The sequence below is a fragment of the Electrophorus electricus genome, chromosome 17 (assembly GCF_041902795.1).
Source record: "Electrophorus electricus isolate QZ-2024a chromosome 17, ASM4190279v1, whole genome shotgun sequence".
NCBI lineage: Eukaryota > Metazoa > Chordata > Actinopteri > Gymnotiformes > Gymnotidae > Electrophorus > Electrophorus electricus.
Window position 1 is genome coordinate 17,624,455 of NC_137513.1, and position 24,576 is coordinate 17,649,030.

Here is a 24,576-nt window from a genome sequence, read left to right on the forward strand (position 1 = left end):
TAAACAAAATCTATATAGCACTGGTCTGCTGCAATATTAGCATGGCAATTTAATTCAGAATAATTAAAATATAATACAATTGCATAATATACCCAGTGCTATGGCTAGCTCCGTGGTAGTGCTGTAGGTTCAAACTACTTTGTCATAAGGGCATAATTTATTGTGTGTGACAAATACTGTAACATGGTAACTGTCTAATGTTATTAATGTTTATTGATTCTTTAATGGAGTTTCTTATTTCAAAATGTGTCACTGGGATTTCCAACTGAAGCTTGACTCAGGTTGAGAGGATAAGTATACTTTAAATTCATCATGGTTGAGCAAATGTAGTTGGTAAAGAGTCCCTCTAGGCTTGCTTTGGAAGACTACTAAGCCTTGCTCAGGTTTTAACAATTATGTGATTCTGAAGATTTTGAAACAATTATGACACAATCGTCATAATCCACTATCTTTGTATTTGCGATGAGGTCTTTTTTTATTTCTAATCTGCAAAGGCCCTACGTGTTTATAGGCCAACAAAACAACTATTTAAAACATGCATGGGAATATACACATTCACATCCCCACTCCTTAGTAATTTCTCCGCATTTTACAACCAGAGATCAAATACTTTACTCTGCATTTTCCTACACGACATCGCAACAAATGTTCATTTAAGAACTTAGTCTGATTGAAAATGCATCATGTCTGTGCTTTTGCAACATATACCAACGTCAAATTGCCAATAACCCAAAGATTAACCATTGAACAGATTTTCCTTTATAAAATAACAACAGCGGCACCATTTACTCCATTCCTTCCATCATAACCAAGTCTCCTTTTAACCTCCACTTCTCAAGAGCTCATAGTGGAAATCTCCTGATCAAGATGAAGAATGTCCACTAGCGTTCGTACATCTCCTTTAGGATCTTAATGCTCTCACTGTATCTCAGCTGGTTCTTATTAGAAGCTTCTTTCCACCTATGGAAACATCCAATTATCTTGTGATTAACCAATAAATTGTCATTGACATATCTGAATATCCATTTTAAAGCATCTTTCTAATCCTACAAGGAACAATTCTCAAACAATTCAGAGAAACACTAAAGAAAAATCTTACTTTTGTCTAATTTTCTTCCAGCGCTTCATGTGGTTAAACATGGGAGATCCAGCCCCTGATGTCCCATCTGCAGGCTACAGAAAAACACAATTATGACTGATAAAACTCTGCTTCCCACAAACCAATGCAACATGTACTATTTTGCCCAGATTTGCAACAAAAATAAAACACATGAATGCTTAAAAAAAGAAGAGAAAAATCAACTGTAAACTGAAACAACAGGGATGACTGCTTAAAGTGTACTTGTGGCCTGTATGGTTAAAGAGAACTCTTTGTGCATTTAACATTTAGGACTTACCTGGCTAGCCGTGGGTTTCTCAGTGGGTGGAATCCTCAAGCTGACAGGGTCACCTGACTCATTAAGTGGACAAGAAACAGGTGGTGGAAGGCGATATACATTCTGACCTTTGCCATTTAACATGTCTGCTACCTGAAAGCAAGAAAAATACCTTATTTGCAGTTTCCCTTTGAAACTGAAAAATGAAAACTTTTATAACAGTTCATCATGAATTTAATAGCCCAGCACACTGCAAATTATATAAGGCAAGTGTGCCTTTGAACTCAAACTATTAAATCACTAATTAACTATATTTATATTTGAATTCAACACTCCTCAGGAACATTCAAATAATGATATCTGCATAATCTTTTAGACTGCCATGTGTGCAGGAATGTCACCACACCCACACTTCAGATGTCTTGAGTCACTACATATTTCAACAGTCTTGCAAACTGAGTCTTCATGGGGATTTATGAATAAGTTTTACATGAACAAGGGTGTACCTCTGAACTGGATCAATTTAAGGATCTAACTAGGCTACAGGTCTGAATTATGTAGACTAAAATAAATCAGAACGACTTGTGTAAAAGTGACACCTGGATTAGTCTCTAATGTTTAAAACAATAGCTAAATAATCATAATGCTTTAAAAGGGCAATACAAAAGTTCAATAAACACGGTTCAAAATATACTTGTGTCAGGCACAAAAATAAGATGAAATTGAACTTCCAGGGAAAAGCCAGAATTAGGAACTTGAAGGGAACATATTTAAACATATGTACACTTTAAAAGGTCTAAAATGAAAAGGAAACATCAATGGCAAACATAAGTTGCTGGCCCTTGAAATGCTTCTTCCACTTCACTGGTGTCCAGCTGAGCCTAACCGAATAGACTGAATATAGTTAGAAAAGGCACACACTTATCTATATATGGTTTCACAGATGATGGTGTATGTCAGAGTTAAATCTAAGGCATGAGGCTGGGAGAACTGTCCATAAAACGGTGAGACAGGATTGTGTCAACACTCAAATATAGGGAAGGATACAATTACATTTCTGTAGCACTGAACCTGCCCAAAAGCATGGTAGCCTTAACCATTCTCAAATGAAAGAAGCTTGGAACCACCACAGGTCTTCCTTGGTCTGCCTGGCAAGCCAAACTATGTAATCAAGGACCAAGGGTCTTGGTCAGACAGATAATCAAGAACCCAATGGTCACTATGAATGAGTGAGAGTTCCTTTGTGGAGATTCGAGAACCATCAGTGTAGCACTCCACCCATCAGGCCATTGTGGTACCGTCACCAGATGGGCCTTTTTAAGAGGAATGGCTTCCACTTGGGAGTTTGCCAAAATGTACCTGAACAAAATCAGTCCATAAGAAGCAAGATGCTCAGGTCTGGAACAAATACTGAATTATCTGGCCACACTTCACAGTCCCAGGTACAAAATCAGACAATGAGCAAGACCTCATTGAAGATCATCCCTACACTCAAACATGGTGGTGGCTACATCAGGCTGTGGAGATAGTTATCTGACAATGACTGGGAAACTAATCAAGATAAAGTGGAAAAATGGATGCTGAAAATGTGCAAAGATTCTCCATTTCTAATCTGTCTGAGCTTGAACACTTCTGCCAAAACTAAAGGGAGAAATATCCAAGAGATATGTGTGCCAAGCTTAAAGGATAATTTCCAAAAAGACTTAAAACTGTCCTAGCTACCAAAGGTGCTTCAACCAAGTACTTAATGAATGCTCTGAATACTTATGTCAATGGAATGGATTTTTTCATATTTTCAATAAATTTTTAAAACATCACAAAAACCTGTTTTTGCTGTCATCGTGGAGAAAAACAAATGAGATGAATTCATTTTATCATCTTTATCGTCTGAACAGACCAAAATGTAGAAAGCTTTCCAACACTGTAGATTACAATATAATTCAAATGAATTATGAATTATCATCATCATTACGAGAAAGAGTGAGTGCTCTGAAGGAGCACCAAGCAAGCCTGCTCTGACCTCTTCCTCACCCAGTCTGTGAGGTGGGCTAGCAGCAGCAGTTTTCTCTCGAACAGAAGGGTTGTTCCGCATCCAAGCTCTGCAGATGGGGTAGAGCGAGGTGCTCGTACTGAACTGGGCCAAATCCACACTGCGGTCAAACAGCTTGATGACGTATGCATCTGACAGAAATGAGACAAAAGTGATAAAAGCCCCAGTAAAACCTAAACCTGCTATTGCTTTCCAATCAGGCTAAAGCTGGACTTGCGGGCACCAAGTATGCAGGTACAAAGAATTAATAAATAGTGATTTTCCAACATACAAGTGCATTATCCCAATTCAAAACTGGTGGTGCTGCTTTTGTGTAAATTTCAGTGTGCTTAGCCACAAATCACTTTTCTTTCAAAATAACATGAATGAAACAATAATAATATATTTTTTTAAATTCTCAAAATTAGGAATGGTGGGTTTGTACACGAGGGATTGCATAATCAATATTTTCCTATCCTGTGCCATGATGTTTAGATCTGCTTATGTATTACTGTAGGTTGGTTGTCTTGGACAGAAGGGATACTAGCCATATGCTCATTAGAATGGTCTTTAAAATGTATTGATACAAAGTGCTGTCATTTTCTTTTAAGACATAGCTTTTACCCACATGAAAGAAAAATGCATTGTGGTCAGTGTTAAAGGATATGGCATGTTGCAGAGACTAAAGAAAATTTCTTCATATACATCTTTACCAGGCTGTAAAAAAAAAAAATAAATAAAAATAAATATATATATATATATATATATATATATATAAATAAATCAGTTTTTAGTCTGAAAAGGAGTCCATCTGAAATTTATACACGTTCCACAAATTTTCTTAATACATTCCTCAACATAAAATGTGCCATTTTAATTTTTACTAACATTAGTAAGAGTACCAGATTAAAGTACATGTTTTATTAGGTGGTTTTATAGTCAAGATGCCTACTTTGCTTGTGCGGGTTTGTCTCAGATAAGCCATCATCCATCTCTTTTCGTTTCTTTCTGCGGTGTTGTGGGAAACGTGATGATGGCCTGTGGTGGAGAAAGTTAACACTACTACTGTAAGGACTACCGAAATCCATAATGTATCCTACATGATTTCACACGCTAATGCACATAAAGAAGTTAGCCTAACAGTGCATGTGTGATCTAGAGTCGTATGCTAAAAATGCACTCTTACCCTTTGTACGTTTTTTTTTATTAGAAGTGCATTTCTACTTGGTATACTACTCTTTGGTCTGATCACCGTTGAGAGTCAAACTTAAAATTAAAAATATATATACACATTTGCTTTAAGTTGTCAGTGGAAAAAGTACCAAAAAGTCAAAGTGAAAAGATTTGGTGACGTACGCTGAGTGCTTAAGAATCACATGCATGTGGGTCTTCCCTAAAATAAATTAGCAAGCCACGAAATCAATGAAACTTTGCATACCTTTTTCCAACAGAGGAAGGAGATAAATCCCTACAAGGAGAAAATTGTCACACATCACTGATATTCCTACTGATACATTTTCTCTGTTGGAGAAATGTTTTAAAACACAGTGTATAAGCCTATATAAGGAAAGAAATGCCACAGAAATCCTGATTAAGACTGCCTTCTTAAAACAAGTTTAGAAAACTGATCACTTTGATCTTATAGGGGAACACAAAATGTTAATCTAAGGGTCTTTAGCTCACATAAATATGCATTATCCATTAGGTATGAATAAATGTTTTACTTAAATTTCTGATCTTGCTTATGTAAAAGAACCAACAGAAGGGCATACTTGCTCAAAGAGTCAGCTGCCATTTTTCCAGAATCATCTTCATTCTGATCTCTTAACAAAAAAGGAAGAGTGAGCATGAATATTTTACAGAAAAATTAACTGCTACAGCCGTTACACACTGCGGTTCCTTTCTGAGGAAACCACATTTCTTGAGAAACAGCTTATTCAGCTAGAAGCAAAGCCATTGCAATTATTACGCTAAACATACACTTGCATTTCCAAACCTGAAGCCCACATCCACACCAAAATGTACACAAAAAATGGATAAGTACATAGTTGCCATCTAATAAAAATAGAAAATAAGTAAACATAAGGAAAGCACTATCCATTAAATTAAGCAAACACTATTATAAATTATAACAAAGATGTGCAAATGATAAAAACACCTCAACAACTTGCTTCAGGAAGTGAGTCCTGAGCAAATAATGTACAATCGTGTTCATCATACCAAAAGACAGCAAAATATATATAAAGAAAGCGAAAGAAAGAAAATGCAAATAAAAGAAATACAATTAAAGGCAGAAACAATGAAAAACAAAGACACAAACCAGTTATTCCCTGAAATCTTCATATATGGTTCTTTGGAAACCTTGTGTATTAGTAGTTTTACATCTTTACCTACAGTAAGATGCATTTTCTTTACTCCCTATAATCTTCAAAGATTACATTACATTCACACACAGCTAAATTGTGTGACCCAGCCAAATTGTTAAATAAGGTTTTGCGGTCAAAATTTTAAATGCTATGTGTGGTGCCAGGGGCAGCTGTTATACTAGTGGGGCGAAGCCCTCCCTGTCTTGCAACTAACAAAGGTATCAGAATAATCTATCAGATTGCCATCTTATTTAGTGTTAAGAAATATCTTTGATTTGATCAAAGCAAATGATGCATGTTGCCAAATACAGCAAGATGCTGCAAAACAACTTGCTTCAACCTTCTAAAGCTTTGGAGAAGCTTGTGGTCCACAAGTGTCATCCAACCAACCCCAAAAACTTGGAGCAAATATGTTGGGATGAATGGGTGAAAATCATTCCCAAAGAGTGTGCAATATTGTATAAATGTGCCCCAAAGAACAAAGCAGGCAAACCTGATGACTAAAGGTGGCTGAATATTTTTGCAAGGTAGTGCAGATATATAGAGACAGACAGACATTATTGTCATCAGTCAATTCTATTGATTTGGAAATGGTGGGGGAAAACCTAAAAAGCCTCATCTTAGCCTCCCCCCTATATTGTCCCCACTAAACGAGATAGATGGTGATTGATTCTGGCCATAAACACTCTCCCCACAGCAATTTCTAGTGTAGAATTGGTATTATAACGAAATACATTTTAAATTAAATATTCATATATGATATAGAGGCTGGTTGATTAAACAACTAAATATTACACTTCTTTGCATACTATTCACTGGTGACAACATTTAAACACCATTATGTGGAGGCCGTTTTGCCTTCTGCCCTAGTAGGGCCCACATTCCATGTTGATTAGGAAAAACCCCACAGCATAAAGCAACAAAGATGCCCATGAAGTTTATAATGTGAACACTAGTGTTTTGGTTACTAACTGTGCTGTGTTTATACCCAATTCACTGATGTATAATTCAGAAAACAAATTAACTTGTTAAAGAATAAAATCCTTTCTCTGCAAGAGAAGTCACTAACAGGAAAAGCTTTTAGGGTAAACTCAATGAACATGTACAGCTCTCATTAGTTGAAACTGATCTGTTACAAAGAAGTATAATGTAAAAATCACTTGTGACCTCCAATTTCCTTCTGTCTGTGCAGAAATGAACTCAGTATCTATGAACTCAAACTGGGATACTGACCTCTCACTGTCACTTTTCTCCACCAGACCTTGCAACACTGCATCAAGACGATTCCGGGCACCTGCACCCTCAGAATCTTATACAAACAAATATATAAATAAAATGTATAAGAAGTCCTTTTTAAGTAACAATGAGACCAAAACACAAAGAGACAAAATAAATCATCATCATCTTTAAAACAAAAATAATTTACACATTCCTCACCATGTTTCTCTGTCTTAATTTTCATGTGAAGCATTTTGATTGCAGATCTATCTTCTCAGCAAAAATATCTTCCTCAAGAAGTCCATTACTCATCACCGCCGATGTTAAACTGGTCAAAACCAATACATACATACACTAAACTTTAAGATCTGTCCGATGTTGGCAACAGACATGCACACTGTTATGACACTCAAAGTGATTGCAATATAGCGAACTGGCGACAGTTTAAGAAAAGTCAGGATTGGAAGAGCCAAATTACAGGTAAACAGCCATAGCTCGCAGAGACCACCCAGAAATATCTGAACCTGTTTAAAACGCGCCCGAAGAACAAAACAGTGTTAGCTGGGACGCTAATTTACTCAGTGAACACTACGTAACACATTTGATAACTAACAAGATATGTTATACCACACATGCCAATGCTAGGTTAGCTAGCTCATTGGTTCCGAAAACGCTGGTTACTGATCACTGGAAGGTCACATAAACTAGCCAGGTAGAGGTTTGTGGATAAATAACTGGGTAACTGCATTATCCAAACCTCATCCAAATTATGTAGGTTAGCTAACCTAGCGTTATCTTAGCTAGGATTAACAGTTAAACTGCTCCGTGTGGATATCCAACTCTAGCTAATTAGCCAGCAAGATACCTATAGCTCTCACGTTAACCTAACCATCTTAAATAATGTTGGACCTATGCTCAAAACGATGAAGGCATATGAAAATGCCAACGGTGGCATAAACAATCAAAGTACCTCTATCTGACTCACAGTTGCTGATCAATGTAGCTGGTTTGACAAAGTGAAGTGTTTTTTGTTTTTTGTTTTTTACCACAGCGAGCTACGTAGGTTAGTACATGTAAACTGATAGCGTTAGCTAAGGTTATGCTACTGAAATCGTTCGAGTTACTTTGTCAACAACATATTTTCATGCCATACCCAGGTACTATGAGCAAGTAATATTATATAACTATATGCGGCCAATATTACGGAAACATGTATGTAAGCCTTTTAGCGCATAGCTAGGCTAGCAAGTTGTTCAGTCTTAACTCGACTTTCCTCTTCCGCGCGCAACTGCATTTCTGCTTCCTCATTGGTCCGCGCTTATAAACGTGTTCAATATTATTGGATAAAATATCTGTCTGTCAGAAGCTACAAACCCGTATTTTTTTCTCATGAAGATTGTTTCCTTTTGGGCTTCCCAGCGTATGTGAAAGATATTGTCTCATAGGGCACAATTCATGTGGAAAAACATTGAGCAGAAGAGATTCCAATATGAGGAAGACCATAAAGCCTTGTCGGCGACAAAGAGTTGTTGGACAACTACAAACAACAAAGTGGATGAACTCCAGACAAGCCAGATGGTATGTGTTCCTCTGAACATCACAGTAGGCTGCACATCCATCTACCTTCCCCAGCTAACGGACAGGTTCCTGTAGCTTTACTGCCAGGAGCACCCTGAAATGTGGTGCTCCTACCTGCCCTGGGAAGAATATGCTCAGAACACTCTCTGCCATACAGAGATGAAGCTTACCCCTTTTGAGTGTGCTTTTGGTTTCCAGCCCCCTCTCTATATGTGGACCCAAATTATCCTTTTAACTCAAGGAATATATTTATGATGCTTATTATTATGAAACATGTAAACATTGGATTATCGATATGGCACATGACCAAATTATTTAAAAATGTAAAGAATGTAAAATAACAATATAAGATGAAATCATAGATACACTTGACTGCTGATTAATGTAGTTAAATGTTTGGCCTCAAACCTCTCTTGTCATCACTGTGTGTTTTTCTTGTTTCCATGTAGCAACAGAACCTCCTATTCACACTACTCTGGTTGGATAAAAAGCCCCACCCTCTGTCATATTAACCCTGCTTTCTTTTCTCCTCCTCGTCTCTGTCAGCGTCTCTCACATGCCCTGAAGACAGCGTCCTGCACCCAGGTCAAACTGCTGGCTCCTGTCAGCAAAGAAATGAAACTTTTGTGGACTAAGACCATACTCTCTGAAGAGTTAAAAGAAAAAACTAAATGGGTAAGTGCTGTGTCTTATTCTTGACAATTACTCAAGGAATGTTTTCATAACTGTCATGCCACCAGTAAATGCATTCAAACTGCCTTATATTTTACAGCATTGTTTTATATCATTTTGTATTTCTTAATGTAGGTTTCAGCACTGACTCTTGTTTCTGGCATTATCTGTTTAAGGGTCATTTACTGTATGTAGTGTCTGAGGACACTTTTCTGAGTAGACACTATGCACTTTTGTAAGCTGCTCAGGATAAGAGTGTATGCTAAATGCTACAAATATAAATGAAAATGTATGTAGGCACCAATTGAACAGAAGATATAAAAGGGTTATCTAATAAATTCAAATGAAACTGACAAACCCTCCTACAAATTAAAGAACAGCATGTTAAATAATAGCAAATTGTCTCATGCAGATTAAATAACAGCAAGTTGTCTGAAGGAGACAGAAGAACCACATTTTCATCAGCTTGCAGGAGGTCTATAAAGCAAGGCCTGGCATTCTGGTTGCAGCCAAGTAACTTGTCACAATACTCTGGCTCATTAGCTGTCTTGCCCTGGTGGCATCCACAATAGGTAAGTGGTCTGTGGGCTCATGTCCAGCTAGGGTTCCATATTATCGTGATAACTTTGCATGCCTTTATGAAACACGCAAAGGACTATATGCCCAATTTACAAATGTATTACTTCTGTACAAATATTTTATTATTTTTTTACAGGTTGTGGTGTACCTGCCATAAAGCCACAGATTAGTGGCTACAACAGGATTGTGAAAGGAGAGAATCCAGTGTCTGGATCGTGGCCCTGGCAGGTGTCCCTCCAGGTAACACATGCAATTTTAAAGTATATGCTTTTCTGTAGGGTGACTCTGGTGGCCCGCTGGTCTGTGAGAACAGTAATCATGTCTGGATTCAGGTGGGCATTGTGTCCTGGGGTACCACCAACTGCAATGTCCGAGCACCTGCTGTCTACGCCCGCATCTCTTACCTGCGTGGCTGGATCGACCAGACCATCGCCTCCAACTAGAGACTCCATTCAGCAGCAGTAATAGTGATCGGGGAACCTTGCCACCTCTACAGAATGCATTACAAGTACACAGAGGGCTGAGGTTATATTATTTTAATTTTCCCCCTGTTTGAATATTGTAAGTGTATTAAGAATAAAGGCCTAAGAGGCAATACACTCAGAGTTTGTGTTATAATGAAGCCTCAGGATTGGGTGATATATATCAGTCTGCTAACAGAGAAATTATTTGACACTTAGATGCCAAAAACTCCCCAGTATCATTTTTCATTTGAGATCTATGAAACCTATATATGATAATACATTCATGACTGTGAGGACTGTGTAGCTCTCCTGGTGGTGCAGGTAGTACCAAATGCTAGCCACACCAAGATTGTGTGTTCAGTTCCCAGGCAGCACATTGTCATTCAGATAAATACATGTAGGTTGCTCTGAATGAGAACATCTGCTAATTGGGAAAATGAATAGTTACACTAAGCTCTTTGGTTTAACCAGAACATCAGCATTTGAGAAAATTAGTTATGAGGCTTCTAATGATTTATGGGGTTTTAAGGTCTAGAAAAAATGTGTTACAGAAATACCCATAGGCAGCCCCTTGGCTGTGGTACATATTGTGAATATATACACTAATATTTTTGTTCATTAACCTGCTGTTCAACTCGAAACTAAAATACACAGATATATTTTACAAAATAAATAAAATAAGATCATATATTGGTATATGGATAATTAATTAAGGGATCCTTTAGTAGGTCAATGATGGGCAGTGATTTTTTTTTTTTAAATGTTCAGCTCTTCTTTTGATTATTGATCAGGGAACTCCAGAGATGAGGTATTGTTGAACAGGGGACTCCAGATATGGGGAGTCATTATTGATTAAGGAACTTGACAGATGAGTTTAGCAAACATTTGCTTGTTTACGATATATTTTAAGAATAGTATGTAGACTGTACAAATTAATATGAAGCATATCAGTTTATAATAAAAAAAAACATTTGAGAAATTCTGAAATTGAAGTAACTGAAGCATTTGTCATATTTTCATGTTATATGTAACCAGACAGATTAGCCAAAAACTGTACCCAACCTATATGTAACAGCAATATCTTTGAAAAATATTTCTAATATATATTTACACCAACTTCTCAACTACATTATTTTGCATTTTATCATGGTGCGCCCAGTTGGAAGGACACACCCACTGACACATGCTGCACCTACCCAGTTCAAAAACTGATCAGTTACCTGTTCCTTGTTTGCTTCTTTCTTATTTAAACATAGGTTCCTAATTCCAGTGCTGTGCATTTCTCCTTGACTTCAACACATGAAGGAAGACACTAATGTTTGCCTTTTCCGGGCTTCGAGCATTTACTGCCAGCGACTTTTCTTTCTTTCTTTATAGCCAGCTTCACACTGTACTATTGTACTATTTCTTTTGGAGAATAAACTCCTTTATCACACTTGTGTCTCACTCCCTACCGTCATCACAAAATGCACAGCCACAAGTGAGGAACACAGTGAAGGGTCAGATTGGCCCAAAAGTGTGGCAAACCTAATGGCGGTCCCAGGGAGGCAGCAGCAGGAGCTCGGGGAGTGGCAGGAGCATGCTGTGTAGAGGGCCTCTCCGTCAGGGCAAGGAACCAAGCTGGTGAGTATACAAATGTCTCTTCTGCGGAAGGGATGCACTGTCAAATTGCCACCATGAGGCCTACAATGTAGCTCTTGCTAGCTGCAAGGGGTTTGTAGAACAATGCCAACTGTATTTCAATTACCAGCCTGATCATGCTAAAATGGCATTTGTCATCTCCCAGATCATGGGAGAGCTAAAACTTGGGGAACTTCACTGGTGTCCTGTTCTTCCCTACTAGAGGGTGACAGCCCAGAGTTTGTAAGAGAATTCAAGATGGATTTCTATCTGCATTGAGTTAAGAGTTTGTGGTAGAGCCCTGCAGCATCTTTGGCAGGGTTCTTGTTTGGTAGTGGACTAAGCCATGGAATTCAGGACACTGGCCGACACATCGCGCTGGAATGAGCCAGCACTTGGTGGACGCCTTTGTGGAAAGTCCACGTGGGAGACTGCTGAAACATTCACGACACCGATGAGGGCCTTCACCAGTGCGCTGGTGCTGCAGCAGCCTGAGCCAAGGCAGCCTTTTGTCATAAAGATTGACACCTCTAATGTGAGAGTAGAAGCCATGCTGTCTCAACGGGCAAGGACGCCCCAGGAAGCTGATGGCGGCTGAGAGAAACTATGGAGTCGGCGACAGAGAGTTGTTGGCCATGAAGCTGGCCTTCTAGGAATATACAACCTCTGGCTAGAGGGAGAGTGGCACCCCTTCACGGTCATTACAGATCACAGAAACCTGGAGTACCTACAAACAACAAAGTGGATGAACTCCAGACAAGCCAGGTGGTTTGTGTTCCTCTCAACATCACAGTAGGCTGCACATCCATCTACCTTCCCCAGCTAACAGACAGGTTCCTGTGGCTTTACTGCCAGGAGCACCCCAAAATGTGGTGCTCCTACCTGCCCTGGGAAGAATATGCTCAGAACACTCTCTGCCATACAGGGATGAAGCTTACCCCTTTTGAGTGTGCTTTTGGTTTCCAGCCCCCTCTCTACATGTGGACCCAAATTATCCTTTTAACTCAAGGAATATATTTATGATGCTTATTATTATGAAACATGTAAACATTGGATTATCGATATGGCACATGACCAAATTATTTAAAAATGTAAAGAATGTAAAATAACAATATAAGATGAAATCATAGTTACACTTGACTGCTGATTAATGTAGTTAAATGTTTGGCCTCAAACCTTCTCTCTTGTCATCACTGTGTGTTTTTCTTGTTTCCATGTAGCAACAGAACCTCCTATTCACACTGCTCTGGTTGGATAAAAAGCCCCACCCTCTGTCATATTAACCCTGCTTTCTTTTCTCCTCCTCTCTGTCAGCGTCTCTCACATGCCCTGAAGACAGCGTCCTGCACCCAGGTCACACTGCTGGCTCCTGTCAGCAAAGAAATGAAACTTTTGTGGACTAAGACTGTACTCTCTGAAGAGTTAAAAGAAAACTAAATGGGTAAGTGCTGTGTCTTATTCTTGACAATTACTCAAGGAATGTTTTCATAACTGTCATGCCACCAGTAAATGCATTCAAACTGCCTTGTATTTTACAGCATTGTTTTATATCATTTTGTATTTCTTAATGTAGGTTTCAGCACTGACTCTTGTTTCTGGCATTATCTGTTTAAGGGTCATTTACTGTATGTAGTGTCTGAGGACACTTTTCTGAGTAGACATTATGCACTTTTGTAAGCTGCTCAGGATAAGAGTGTATGCTAAATGCTACAAATATAAATGAAAATGTATGTAGGCACCAATTGAACAGGAGATATAAAAGGGTTCTCTAATAAATTCAAATGAAACTGACAAACCCTCCTACAAATTAAAGAACAGCATATTAAATAATAGCAAATTGTCTCATGCAGATTAAATAACAGCAAGTTGTCTGAAGGAGACAGAAGAACTAAATTTTCAGTGCAAATTATTTGTCATCAACTGGTTTGCTCCTCCTTCAATATATAATAAAGCAGCTACACTTTCTCATGCCACATCTTCAGAAAAACTGTTTTTCTGTCTTTAGCTGCTCGTGTACAAGATGTGGCTGGTAGAGATAGGAGAAATAAAGAATATCGATGACAATGTACTTTTTGTTTTGTTCATGAGGACATACCAAACCTTTTGATATTGGAATGATGGTTTAATTGCTTAACCTATTGTTTTTATTGGTTGACTTGACTTCACTGAAATGTACCTGAGACCAGAAAATAATGCAACAAATATTATAACAGTTACAGCTTAATGTAAATATAAATAACTTTTCTCTTCTTCATTATGCAGAGCCAACATTTGCCCCATGTAATGTGACTGCATCTACTCTCATGCAAAGTATAAACATCACCAAAGGAAGTCAAAAACCAGACCCAACATATATAAAGCCCATCAACCTAATCTTGTACACAGCAGTGTTTCTACTTGGCACAGTTGGCAATAGCCTAGTCATTTATGTCACAGGCTACAAGATGAAGACAACAGTCAATTCCATTTGGTTTCTCAACCTGGCTGTGGCAGACCTCCTATTCACATCTTTTTTAGTACTGAACATTGTGTCTCTCTTTAATAATCATGATTGGCCCTTTGGTTTATACATGTGCAAATTTCATACCTTGGTATCTGTACTCAACATGTTCACTAGCATTTTCCTGCTGACAGGTATCAGTCTTGACCGCTGCCTGTCTACATGGGTGGTCATTTGGGTCCACAACAAATGTACCCCAAACAAAGCTAGGATCGCATGCTTCCTTATATGGACGGCAGGCATAATGTGCAGCATCCCCTTTGTTAAATACCGCCAATTGTTCCCATACACTCATGCTACATACTGTGGCACTAATGCCACAGTTGAAGTGAAAAGGAATCTGGCCACATTCCGATTTGTGGCTGGCTTCTTCATTCCATTCATCATCATCATCTGTTCATATATTGCGATTGGAGTGAAGGCTAGACGCCTCAAGAGGCAGAACAGGCTAAAGCCTTTGCGAGTCATCTTGACTGTGATACTCGCCTTCTTTCTGTGCTGGTTTCCATTCCACATCCACCAGTTCTGCATCCTCCGAGGGAACAGCAGTATGGCCACCACAAGTGTACTTATAACCATGGGACCATTTCTGGTGAGCCTGGCATACTTGAACAGCTGCCTCAATCCCATCCTATACGTGTTCATGTGCAAGGAGTGCAAGACCACATTGAAGACGTCCGTGCTGCTTGTATTGGAGAAGGCGCTCACTGAGGAGCACCTGGCCCTCTTCAGCGCTCGCCACTCAACCACCTCAAGCCACTCAGAGATCCTGATGAAGAGAAATGATACTGTCCTTGCCAGCTAGCTAGACAGGACCACATCTTCAGAGGATAAAAGCAATGTACTTTCATGAATTTAGTTGAATGCATTTCTGAATAAATACATCACACCATTTATATGTTGAAAGTAATATTCAGAGGACACCGAGTAAAAGTATTACTTAGCAGAGCAGTGATGCAATCCACATCTTATGGACTGGTTTGGGTAGTGTGGTTTTATGTTCACAATTAACCCCCCCCCCCCCCCCCCCCACACACACACACACACACACACACAAACAATCTTAGCTTTGGCTGTATTTTTCAAGCATTTTATACTATAAAATGGGAATGAAGGTTACCCCACTTTACTGTAATCTCAAAATGCATCTCTGGCCAGTCCTTTGTAAGTTATTGTATACAGTTATATTAGCCTATAAAAATACATTTTATATGTGGCATCTTTTGTGTATTATTATTAGTGGCTTTAAAGAACTTTGGATACCTGTTGCTTAATAAATAATAATCTTGCTTTTCATATACATCTTTATCTCTTGTTTAGATCTAGGGCAGATAGAATGCCTTTGTCATATAAACACATGTACAGTACAATGAAATGCTTCTTTTCCACATATCCCAGCTTCTTTGGAAGCTGGAGTCCAAGTACAGGGTCAGGCCTGGAGATGCGAGGGCCGCCCAATAGTAGCTGCATGGAACATAAACATTTAAAAACAAATGGATGGATATCATGACATGCTCTCTCTCCATGAAGAGGAGCTCTTTGATTTCTAAAACCTTGGTCAACAGTACAAATGTGCATGTCAAATAATATTTTGAACTGATTTGAGCTATACATAAAATGCAATACCATCCTGATACATCAACTTGTAGGTGACCCTGTACAATTCGCTCTTCATTCTGCAGCCAGTTTTAGAGTATGTTTTTTTTTTTTTGGAAATAACTTCTAACTATATAATTTTGATTAACAGAGATGAGTTTTTAGAGGTTTAAGAATTCACATTTTATACCTTTTATTTATGTGTTTTGACAAGAACCTGCTGTGAGTTTTTAGATGTGCATTAGGCTTTTCTTAAACAAAATCTATATAGCACTGGTCTGCTGCAATATTAGCATGGCAATTTAATTCATAATAATTAAAATATAATACAATAGCATAATACACCCAGTGCTATGGCTAACTCCGTGGTAGTGCTGTTAAGGTTCAAGCTACTTTGTCATAAGGGCATAATTTATTGTGTGTGACAAATACTGTGACATGGTAACTGTCTAATGTTATTAATGTTTATTGATTCTTTAATGGAGTTTCTTATTTCAAAATGTGTCACTGGGATTTCCAACTGAAGCTTGACTCAGGTTGAGAAGTATACTTTAAATTCATCATGGTTGAGCAAATGTAGTTGGTAAAGAGCCCCTCTAGGCTTGCTTTGGAAGACTACTAAGCCTTGCTCATGTTTCCACAATTATGTGATTCTGAAGGTTTTGCAACAATCATCACACAATCGTCATAATCCACTATCTTTGTATTTGCGATGAGGTCTTTTTTTATTTCTAATCTGCAAAGGCCCTATGTGTTTATAGGCCAACAAAATTACTATTTAAAACATGCATGGGAATATACACATTCACATCCCCACTCCTTAGTCCGCATTTTACAACCAGAGATCAAATACTTTACTCTGCATTTTCCTACACGACATCGCAACAAATGTTCATTTAAGAACTTAGTCTGATTGAAAATGCATCATGTCTGTGCTTTTGCAACATATACCAACGTCAAATTGCCAATAACCCAAAGATTAACCATTGAACAGATTTTCCTTTATAAAATAACAACAGCGGCACCATTTACTCCATTCCTTCCATCATAACCAAGTCTCCTTTTAACCTCCACTTCTCAAGAGCTCATAGTGGAAATCTCCTGATCAAGATGAAGAATGTCCACTAGCGTTCGTACATCTCCTTTAGGATCTTAATGCTCTCACTGTATCTCAGCTGGTTCTTATTAGAAGCTTCTTTCCACCTATGGAAACATCCAATTATCTTGTGATTAACCAATAAATTGTCATTGACATATCTGAATATCCATTTTAAAGCATCTTTCTAATCCTACAAGGAACAATTCTCAAACAATTCAGAGAAACACTAAAGAAAAATCTTACTTTTGTCTAATTTTCTTCCAGCGCTTCATGTGGTTAAACATGGGAGATCCAGCCCCTGATGTCCCATCTGCAGGCTACAGAAAAACACAATTATGACTGATAAAACTCTGCTTCCCACAAACCAATGCAACATGTACTATTTTGCCCAGATTTGCAACAAAAATAAAACACATGAATGCTTAAAAAAAGAAGAGAAAAATCAACTGTAAACTGAAACAACAGGGATGACTGCTTAAAGTGTACTTGTGGCCTGTATGGTTAAAGAGAACTCTTTGTGCATTTAACATTTAGGACTTACCTGGCTAGCCGTGGGTTTCTCAGTGGGTGGAATCCTCAAGCTGACAGGGTCACCTGACTCATTAAGTGGACAAGAAACAGGTGGTGGAAGGCGATATACATTCTGACCTTTGCCATTTAACATGTCTGCTACCTGAAAGCAAGAAAAATACCTTATTTGCAGTTTCCCTTTGAAACTGAAAAATGAAAACTTTTATAACAGTTCATCATGAATTTAATAGCCCAGCACACTGCAAATTATATAAGGCAAGTGTGCCTTTGAACTCAAACTATTAAATCACTAATTAACTATATTTATATTTGAATTCAACACTCCTCAGGAACATTCAAATAATGATATCTGCATAATCTTTTAGACTGCCATGTGTGCAGGAATGTCACCACACCCACACTTCAGATGTCTTGAGTCACTACATATTTCAACAGTCTTGCAAACTGAGTCTTCATGGGGATTTATGAATAAGTTTTACATGAACAAGGGTGTACCTCTGAACTGGATCAATTTAAGGATCTAACTAGGCTACAGGTCTGAATTATGTAGACTAAAATAAATCAGAACGACTTGTGTAAAAGTGACACCTGGATTAGTCTCTAATGTTTAAAACAATAGCTAAATAATCATAATGCTTTAAAAGGGCAATACAAAAGTTCAATAAACACGGTTCAAAATATACTTGTGTCAGGCACAAAAATAAGATGAAATTGAACTTCCAGGGAAAAGCCAGAATTAGGAACTTGAAGGGAACATATTTAAACATATGTACACTTTAAAAGGTCTAAAATGAAAAGGAAACATCAATGGCAAACATAAGTTGCTGGCCCTTGAAATGCTTCTTCCACTTCACTGGTGTCCAGCTGAGCCTAACCGAATAGACTGAATATAGTTAGAAAAGGCACACACTTATCTATATATGGTTTCACAGATGATGGTGTATGTCAGAGTTAAATCTAAGGCATGAGGCTGGGAGAACTGTCCATAAAACGGTGAGACAGGATTGTGTCAACACTCAAATATAGGGAAGGATACAATTACATTTCTGTAGCACTGAACCTGCCCAAAAGCATGGTAGCCTTAACCATTCTCAAATGAAAGAAGCTTGGAACCACCACAGGTCTTCCTTGGTCTGCCTGGCAAGCCAAACTATGTAATCAAGGACCAAGGGTCTTGGTCAGACAGATAATCAAGAACCCAATGGTCACTATGAATGAGTGAGAGTTCCTTTGTGGAGATTCGAGAACCATCAGTGTAGCACTCCACCCATCAGGCCATTGTGGTACCGTCACCAGATGGGCCTTTTTAAGAGGAATGGCTTCCACTTGGGAGTTTGCCAAAATGTACCTGAACAAAATCAGTCCATAAGAAGCAAGATGCTCAGGTCTGGAACAAATACTGAATTATCTGGCCACACTTCACAGTCCCAGGTACAAAATCAGACAATGAGCAAGACCTCATTGAAGATCATCCCTACACTCAAACATGGTGGTGGCTACATCAGGCTGTGGAGATAGTTATCTGACAATGACTGGGAAACTAATCAAGATAAAGTGGAAAAATGGATGCTGAAAATGTGCAAAGATTCTCCATTTCTAATCTGTCTGAGCTTGAACACTTCTGCCAAAACTAAAGGGAGAAATATCCAAGAGATATGTGTGCCAAGCTTAAAGGATAATTTCCAAAAAGACTTAAAACTGTCCTAGCTACCAAAGGTGCTTCAACCAAGTACTTAATGAATGCTCTGAATACTTATGTCAATGGAATGGATTTTTTCATATTTTCAATAAATTTTTAAAACATCACAAAAACCTGTTTTTGCTGTCATCGTGGAGAAAAACAAATGAGATGAATTCATTTTATCATCTTTATCGTCTGAACAGACCAAAATGTAGAAAGCTTTCCAACACTGTAGATTACAATATAATTCAAATGAATTATGAATTATCATCATCATTACGAGAAAGAGTGAGTGCTGTGAAGGAGCACCAAGCAAGCCTGCTCTGACCTCTTCCTCACCCAGTCTGTGAGGTGGGCTAGCAGCAGCAGTTTTCTCTCGAACAGAAGGGTTGTTCCGCATCCAAGCTCTGCAGATGGGGTAGAGCGAGGTGCTCGTACTGAACTGGGCCAAATCCACACTGCGGTCAAACAGCTTGATGACGTATGCATCTGACAGAAATGAGACAAAAGTGATAAAAGCCCCAGTAAAACCTAAACCTGCTATTGCTTTCCAATCAGGCTAAAGCTGGACTTGCGGGCACCAAGTATGCAGGTACAAAGAATTAATAAATAGTGATTTTCCAACATACAAGTGCATTATCCCAATTCAAAACTGGTGGTGCTGCTTTTGTGTAAATCTCAGTGTGCTTAGCCACAAATCACTTTTCTTTCAAAATAACATGAATGAAACAATAATAATATATTTTTTTAAATTCTCAAAATTAGGAATGGTGGGTTTGTACACGAGGGATTGCATAATCAATATTTTCCTATCCTGTGCCATGATGTTTAGATCTGCTTATGTATTACTGTAGGTTGGTTGTCTTGGACAGAAGGGATACTAGCCATATGGTCATTAGAATGGTCTTTAAAATGTATTGATACAAAGTGCTGTCATTTTCTTTTAAGACATAGCTTTTACCCACATGAAAGAAAAATGCATTGTGGTCAGTGTTAAAGGATATGGCATGTTGCAGAGGCTAAAGAAAATTTCTTCATATACATCTTTACCAGGCTGTAAAAAAAAAAAAAAAAAAAAAAAAATATATATATATATATATATATATATATATATATAAATAAATCAGTTTTTAGTCTGAAAAGGAGTCCATCTGAAATTTATACACGTTCCACAAATTTTCTTAATACATTCCTCAACATAAAATGTGCCATTTTAATTTTTACTAACATTAGTAAGAGTACCAGATTAAAGTACATGTTTTATTAGGTGGTTTTATAGTCAAGATGCCTACTTTGCTTGTGCGGGTTTGTCTCAGATAAGCCATCATCCATCTCTTTTCGTTTCTTTCTGCGGTGTTGTGGGAAACGTGATGATGGCCTGTGGTGGAGAAAGTTAACACTACTACTGTAAGGACTACCGAAATCCATAATGTATCCTACATGATTTCACACGCTAATGCACATAAAGAAGTTAGCCTAACAGTGCATGTGTGATCTAGAGTCGTATGCTAAAAATGCACTCTTACCCTTTGTACGTTTTTTTTTTATTAGAAGTGCATTTCTACTTGGTATACTACTCTTTGGTCTGATCACCGTTGAGAGTCAAACTTAAAATTAAAAATATATATACACATTTGCTTTAAGTTGTCAGTGGAAAAAGTACCAAAAAGTCAAAGTGAAAAGATTTGGTGACGTACGCTGAGTGCTTAAGAATCACATGCATGTGGGTCTTCCCTAAAATAAATTAGCAAGCCACGAAATCAATGAAACTTTGCATACCTTTTTCCAACAGAGGAAGGAGATAAATCCCTACAAGGAGAAAATTGTCACACATCACTGATATTCCTACTGATACATTTTCTCTGTTGGAGAAATGTTTTAAAACACAGTGTATAAGCCTATATAAGGAAAGAAATGCCACAGAAATCCTGATTAAGACTGCCTTCTTAAAACAAGTTTAGAAAACTGATCACTTTGATCTTATAGGGGAACACAAAATGTTAATCTAAGGGTCTTTAGCTCACATAAATATGCATTATCCATTAGGTATGAATAAATGTTTTACTTAAATTTCTGATCTTGCTTATGTAAAAGAACCAACAGAAGGGCATACTTGCTCAAAGAGTCAGCTGCCATTTTTCCAGAATCATCTTCATTCTGATCTCTTAACAAAAAAGGAAGAGTGAGCATGAATATTTTACAGAAAAATTAACTGCTACAGCCGTTACACACTGCGGTTCCTTTCTGAGGAAACCACATTTCTTGAGAAACAGCTTATTCAGCTAGAAGCAAAGCCATTGCAATTATTACGCTAAACATACACTTGCATTTCCAAACCTGAAGCCCACATCCACACCAAAATGTACACAAAAAATGGATAAGTACATAGTTGCCATCTAATAAAAATAGAAAATAAGTAAACATAAGGAAAGCACTATCCATTAAATTAAGCAAACACTATTATAAATTATAACAAAGATGTGCAAATGATAAAAACACCTCAACAACTTGCTTCAGGAAGTGAGTCCTGAGCAAATAATGTACAATCGTGTTCATCATACCAAAAGACAGCAAAATATATATAAAGAAAGCGAAAGAAAGAAAATGCAAATAAAAGAAATACAATTAAAGGCAGAAACAATGAAAAACAAAGACACAAACCAGTTATTCCCTGAAATCTTCATATATGGTTCTTTGGAAACCTTGTGTATTAGTAGTTTTACATCTTTACCTACAGTAAGATGCATTTTCTTTACTCCCTATAATCTTCAAAGATTACATTACATTCACACACAGCTAAATTGTGTGACCCAGCCAAATTGTTAAATAAGGTTTTGCGGTCAAAATTTTAAATGCTATGTGTGGTGCCAGGGGCAGCTGTTATACTAGTGGGGCGAAGCCCTCCCTGTCTTGCAACTAACAAAGGTATCAGAATAATCTATCAGATTGCCATCTTATTTAGTGTTAAGAAATATCTTTGATTTGATCAAAGCAAATGATGCATGTTGCCAAATACAGCAAGATGCTGCAAAACAACTTGCTTCAACCTTCTAAAGCTTTGGAGAAGCTTGTGGTCCACAAGTGTCATCCAACCAACCCCAAAAACTTGGAGCAAATATGTTGGGATGAATGGGTGAAAATCATTCCCAAAGAGTGTGCAATATTGTATAAATGTGCCCCAAAGAACAAAGCAGGCAAACCTGATGACTAAAGGTGGCTGAATATTTTTGCAAGGTAGTGCAGATATATAGAGACAGACAGACATTATTGTCATCAGTCAATTCTATTGATTTGGAAATGGTGGGGGGAAACCTAAAAAGCCTCATCTTAGCCTCCCCCCTATATTGTCCCCACTAAACGAGATAGATGGTGATTGATTCTGGCCATAAACACTCTCCCCACAGCAATTTCTAGTGTAGAATTGGTATTATAACGAAATACATTTTAAATTAAATATTCATATATGATATAGAGGCTGGTTGATTAAACAACTAAATATTACACTTCTTTGCATACTATTCACTGGTGACAACATTTAAACACCATTATGTGGAAGCCGTTTTGCCTTCTGCCCTAGTAGGGCCCACATTCCATGTTGATTAGGAAAAACCCCACAGCATAAAGCAACAAAGATGCCCATGAAGTTTATAATGTGAACACTAGTGTTTTGGTTACTAACTGTGCTGTGTTTATACCCAATTCACTGATGTATAATTCAGAAAACAAATTAACTTGTTAAAGAATAAAATCCTTTCTCTGCAAGAGAAGTCACTAACAGGAAAAGCTTTTAGGGTAAACTCAATGAACATGTACAGCTCTCATTAGTTGAAACTGATCTGTTACAAAGAAGTATAATGTAAAAATCACTTGTGACCTCCAATTTCCTTCTGTCTGTGCAGAAATGAACTCAGTATCTATGAACTCAAACTGGGATACTGACCTCTCACTGTCACTTTTCTCCACCAGACCTTGCAACACTGCATCAAGACGATTCCGGGCACCTGCACCCTCAGAATCTTATACAAACAAATATATAAATAAAATGTATAAGAAGTCCTTTTTAAGTAACAATGAGACCAAAACACAAAGAGACAAAATAAATCATCATCATCTTTAAAACAAAAATAATTTACACATTCCTCACCATGTTTCTCTGTCTTAATTTTCATGTGAAGCATTTTGATTGCAGATCTATCTTCTCAGCAAAAATATCTTCCTCAAGAAGTCCATTACTCATCACCGCCGATGTTAAACTGGTCAAAACCAATACATACATACACTAAACTTTAAGATCTGTCCGATGTTGGCAACAGACATGCACACTGTTATGACACTCAAAGTGATTGCAATATAGCGAACTGGCGACAGTTTAAGAAAAGTCAGGATTGGAAGAGCCAAATTACAGGTAAACAGCCATAGCTCGCAGAGACCACCCAGAAATATCTGAACCTGTTTAAAACGCGCCCGAAGAACAAAACAGTGTTAGCTGGGACGCTAATTTACTCAGTGAACACTACGTAACACATTTGATAACTAACAAGATATGTTATACCACACATGCCAATGCTAGGTTAGCTAGCTCATTGGTTCCGAAAACGCTGGTTACTGATCACTGGATGGTCACATAAACTAGCCAGGTAGAGGTTTGTGGATAAATAACTGGGTAACTGCATTATCCAAACCTCATCCAAATTATGTAGGTTAGCTAACCTAGCGTTATCTTAGCTAGGATTAACAGTTAAACTGCTCCGTGTGGATATCCAACTCTAGCTAATTAGCCAGCAAGATACCTATAGCTCTCACGTTAACCTAACCATCTTAAATAATATGTTGGACCTATGCTCAAAACGATGAAGGCATATGAAAATGCCAACGGTGGCATAAACAATCAAAGTACCTCTATCTGACTCACAGTTGCTGATCAATGTAGCTGGTTTGACAAAGTGAAGTGTTTTTTGTTTTTTGTTTTTTACCACAGCGAGCTACGTAGGTTAGTACATGTAAACTGATAGCGTTAGCTAAGGTTATGCTACTGAAATCGTTCGAGTTACTTTGTCAACAACATATTTTCATGCCATACCCAGGTACTATGAGCAAGTAATATTATATAACTATATGCGGCCAATATTACGGAAACATGTATGTAAGCCTTTTAGCGCATAGCTAGGCTAGCAAGTTGTTCAGTCTTAACTCGACTTTCCTCTTCCGCGCGCAACTGCATTTCTGCTTCCTCATTGGTCCGCGCTTATACACGTTTTTCAATATTA

The 24,576-nt window shown here is 37.9% G+C and overlaps 3 protein-coding genes across 5 annotated transcripts; 1 reads left to right on the forward strand and 2 right to left on the reverse strand.

The window, feature by feature from the left end:
• Positions 1–587: 587 nt before the first annotated feature.
• Positions 588–8,282, reverse strand: LOC145651890 (protein lin-37 homolog). Of its 2 annotated transcripts, none has more exons than XM_081700579.1 (10): positions 7,975–8,282; positions 7,209–7,317; positions 7,005–7,080; positions 5,178–5,228; positions 4,844–4,873; positions 4,358–4,443; positions 3,397–3,557; positions 1,398–1,529; positions 1,100–1,173; positions 588–960 (listed from the first exon to the last, which is right to left on the reverse strand). In XM_081700579.1, the coding sequence occupies exons 2-10, from the start codon at positions 7,240–7,242 to the stop codon at positions 882–884; spliced, it is 723 nt and encodes a 240-aa protein (XP_081556705.1). In that variant the 5' UTR covers positions 7,243–7,317; positions 7,975–8,282; the 3' UTR covers positions 588–881. The 2 variants fall into 2 exon arrangements, with proteins under 2 accessions (XP_081556705.1, XP_081556704.1); XM_081700578.1 differs by having other exon boundaries at positions 7,960–8,282.
• A 126-nt stretch (positions 8,283–8,408) lies between these two features.
• LOC113569077 (C3a anaphylatoxin chemotactic receptor-like) lies at positions 8,409–15,619 on the forward strand. Its single transcript, XM_081700575.1, has 7 exons — positions 8,409–8,567; positions 9,114–9,242; positions 9,652–9,811; positions 9,955–10,058; positions 10,151–11,905; positions 13,217–13,343; positions 14,165–15,619. Exons 6-7 carry the CDS (start codon positions 13,340–13,342, stop codon positions 15,205–15,207), a joined length of 1,047 nt encoding a protein of 348 aa, XP_081556701.1. The 5' UTR covers positions 8,409–8,567; positions 9,114–9,242; positions 9,652–9,811; positions 9,955–10,058; positions 10,151–11,905; positions 13,217–13,339; the 3' UTR covers positions 15,208–15,619.
• A 1,064-nt stretch (positions 15,620–16,683) lies between these two features.
• LOC113586400 (protein lin-37 homolog) lies at positions 16,684–24,527 on the reverse strand. 2 transcript variants are annotated; one of them, XM_081700580.1, is made up of 10 exons: positions 24,222–24,527; positions 23,454–23,562; positions 23,250–23,325; positions 21,423–21,473; positions 21,089–21,118; positions 20,602–20,687; positions 19,638–19,798; positions 17,639–17,770; positions 17,341–17,414; positions 16,684–17,201 (listed from the first exon to the last, which is right to left on the reverse strand). In XM_081700580.1, exons 2-10 carry the CDS (start codon positions 23,485–23,487, stop codon positions 17,123–17,125), a joined length of 723 nt encoding a protein of 240 aa, XP_081556706.1. In that variant the 5' UTR covers positions 23,488–23,562; positions 24,222–24,527; the 3' UTR covers positions 16,684–17,122. The 2 variants fall into 2 exon arrangements, with proteins under 2 accessions (XP_081556706.1, XP_035389929.2); XM_035534036.2 differs by having other exon boundaries at positions 24,207–24,527.
• Between the last annotated feature and the right edge of the window lie 49 nt (positions 24,528–24,576).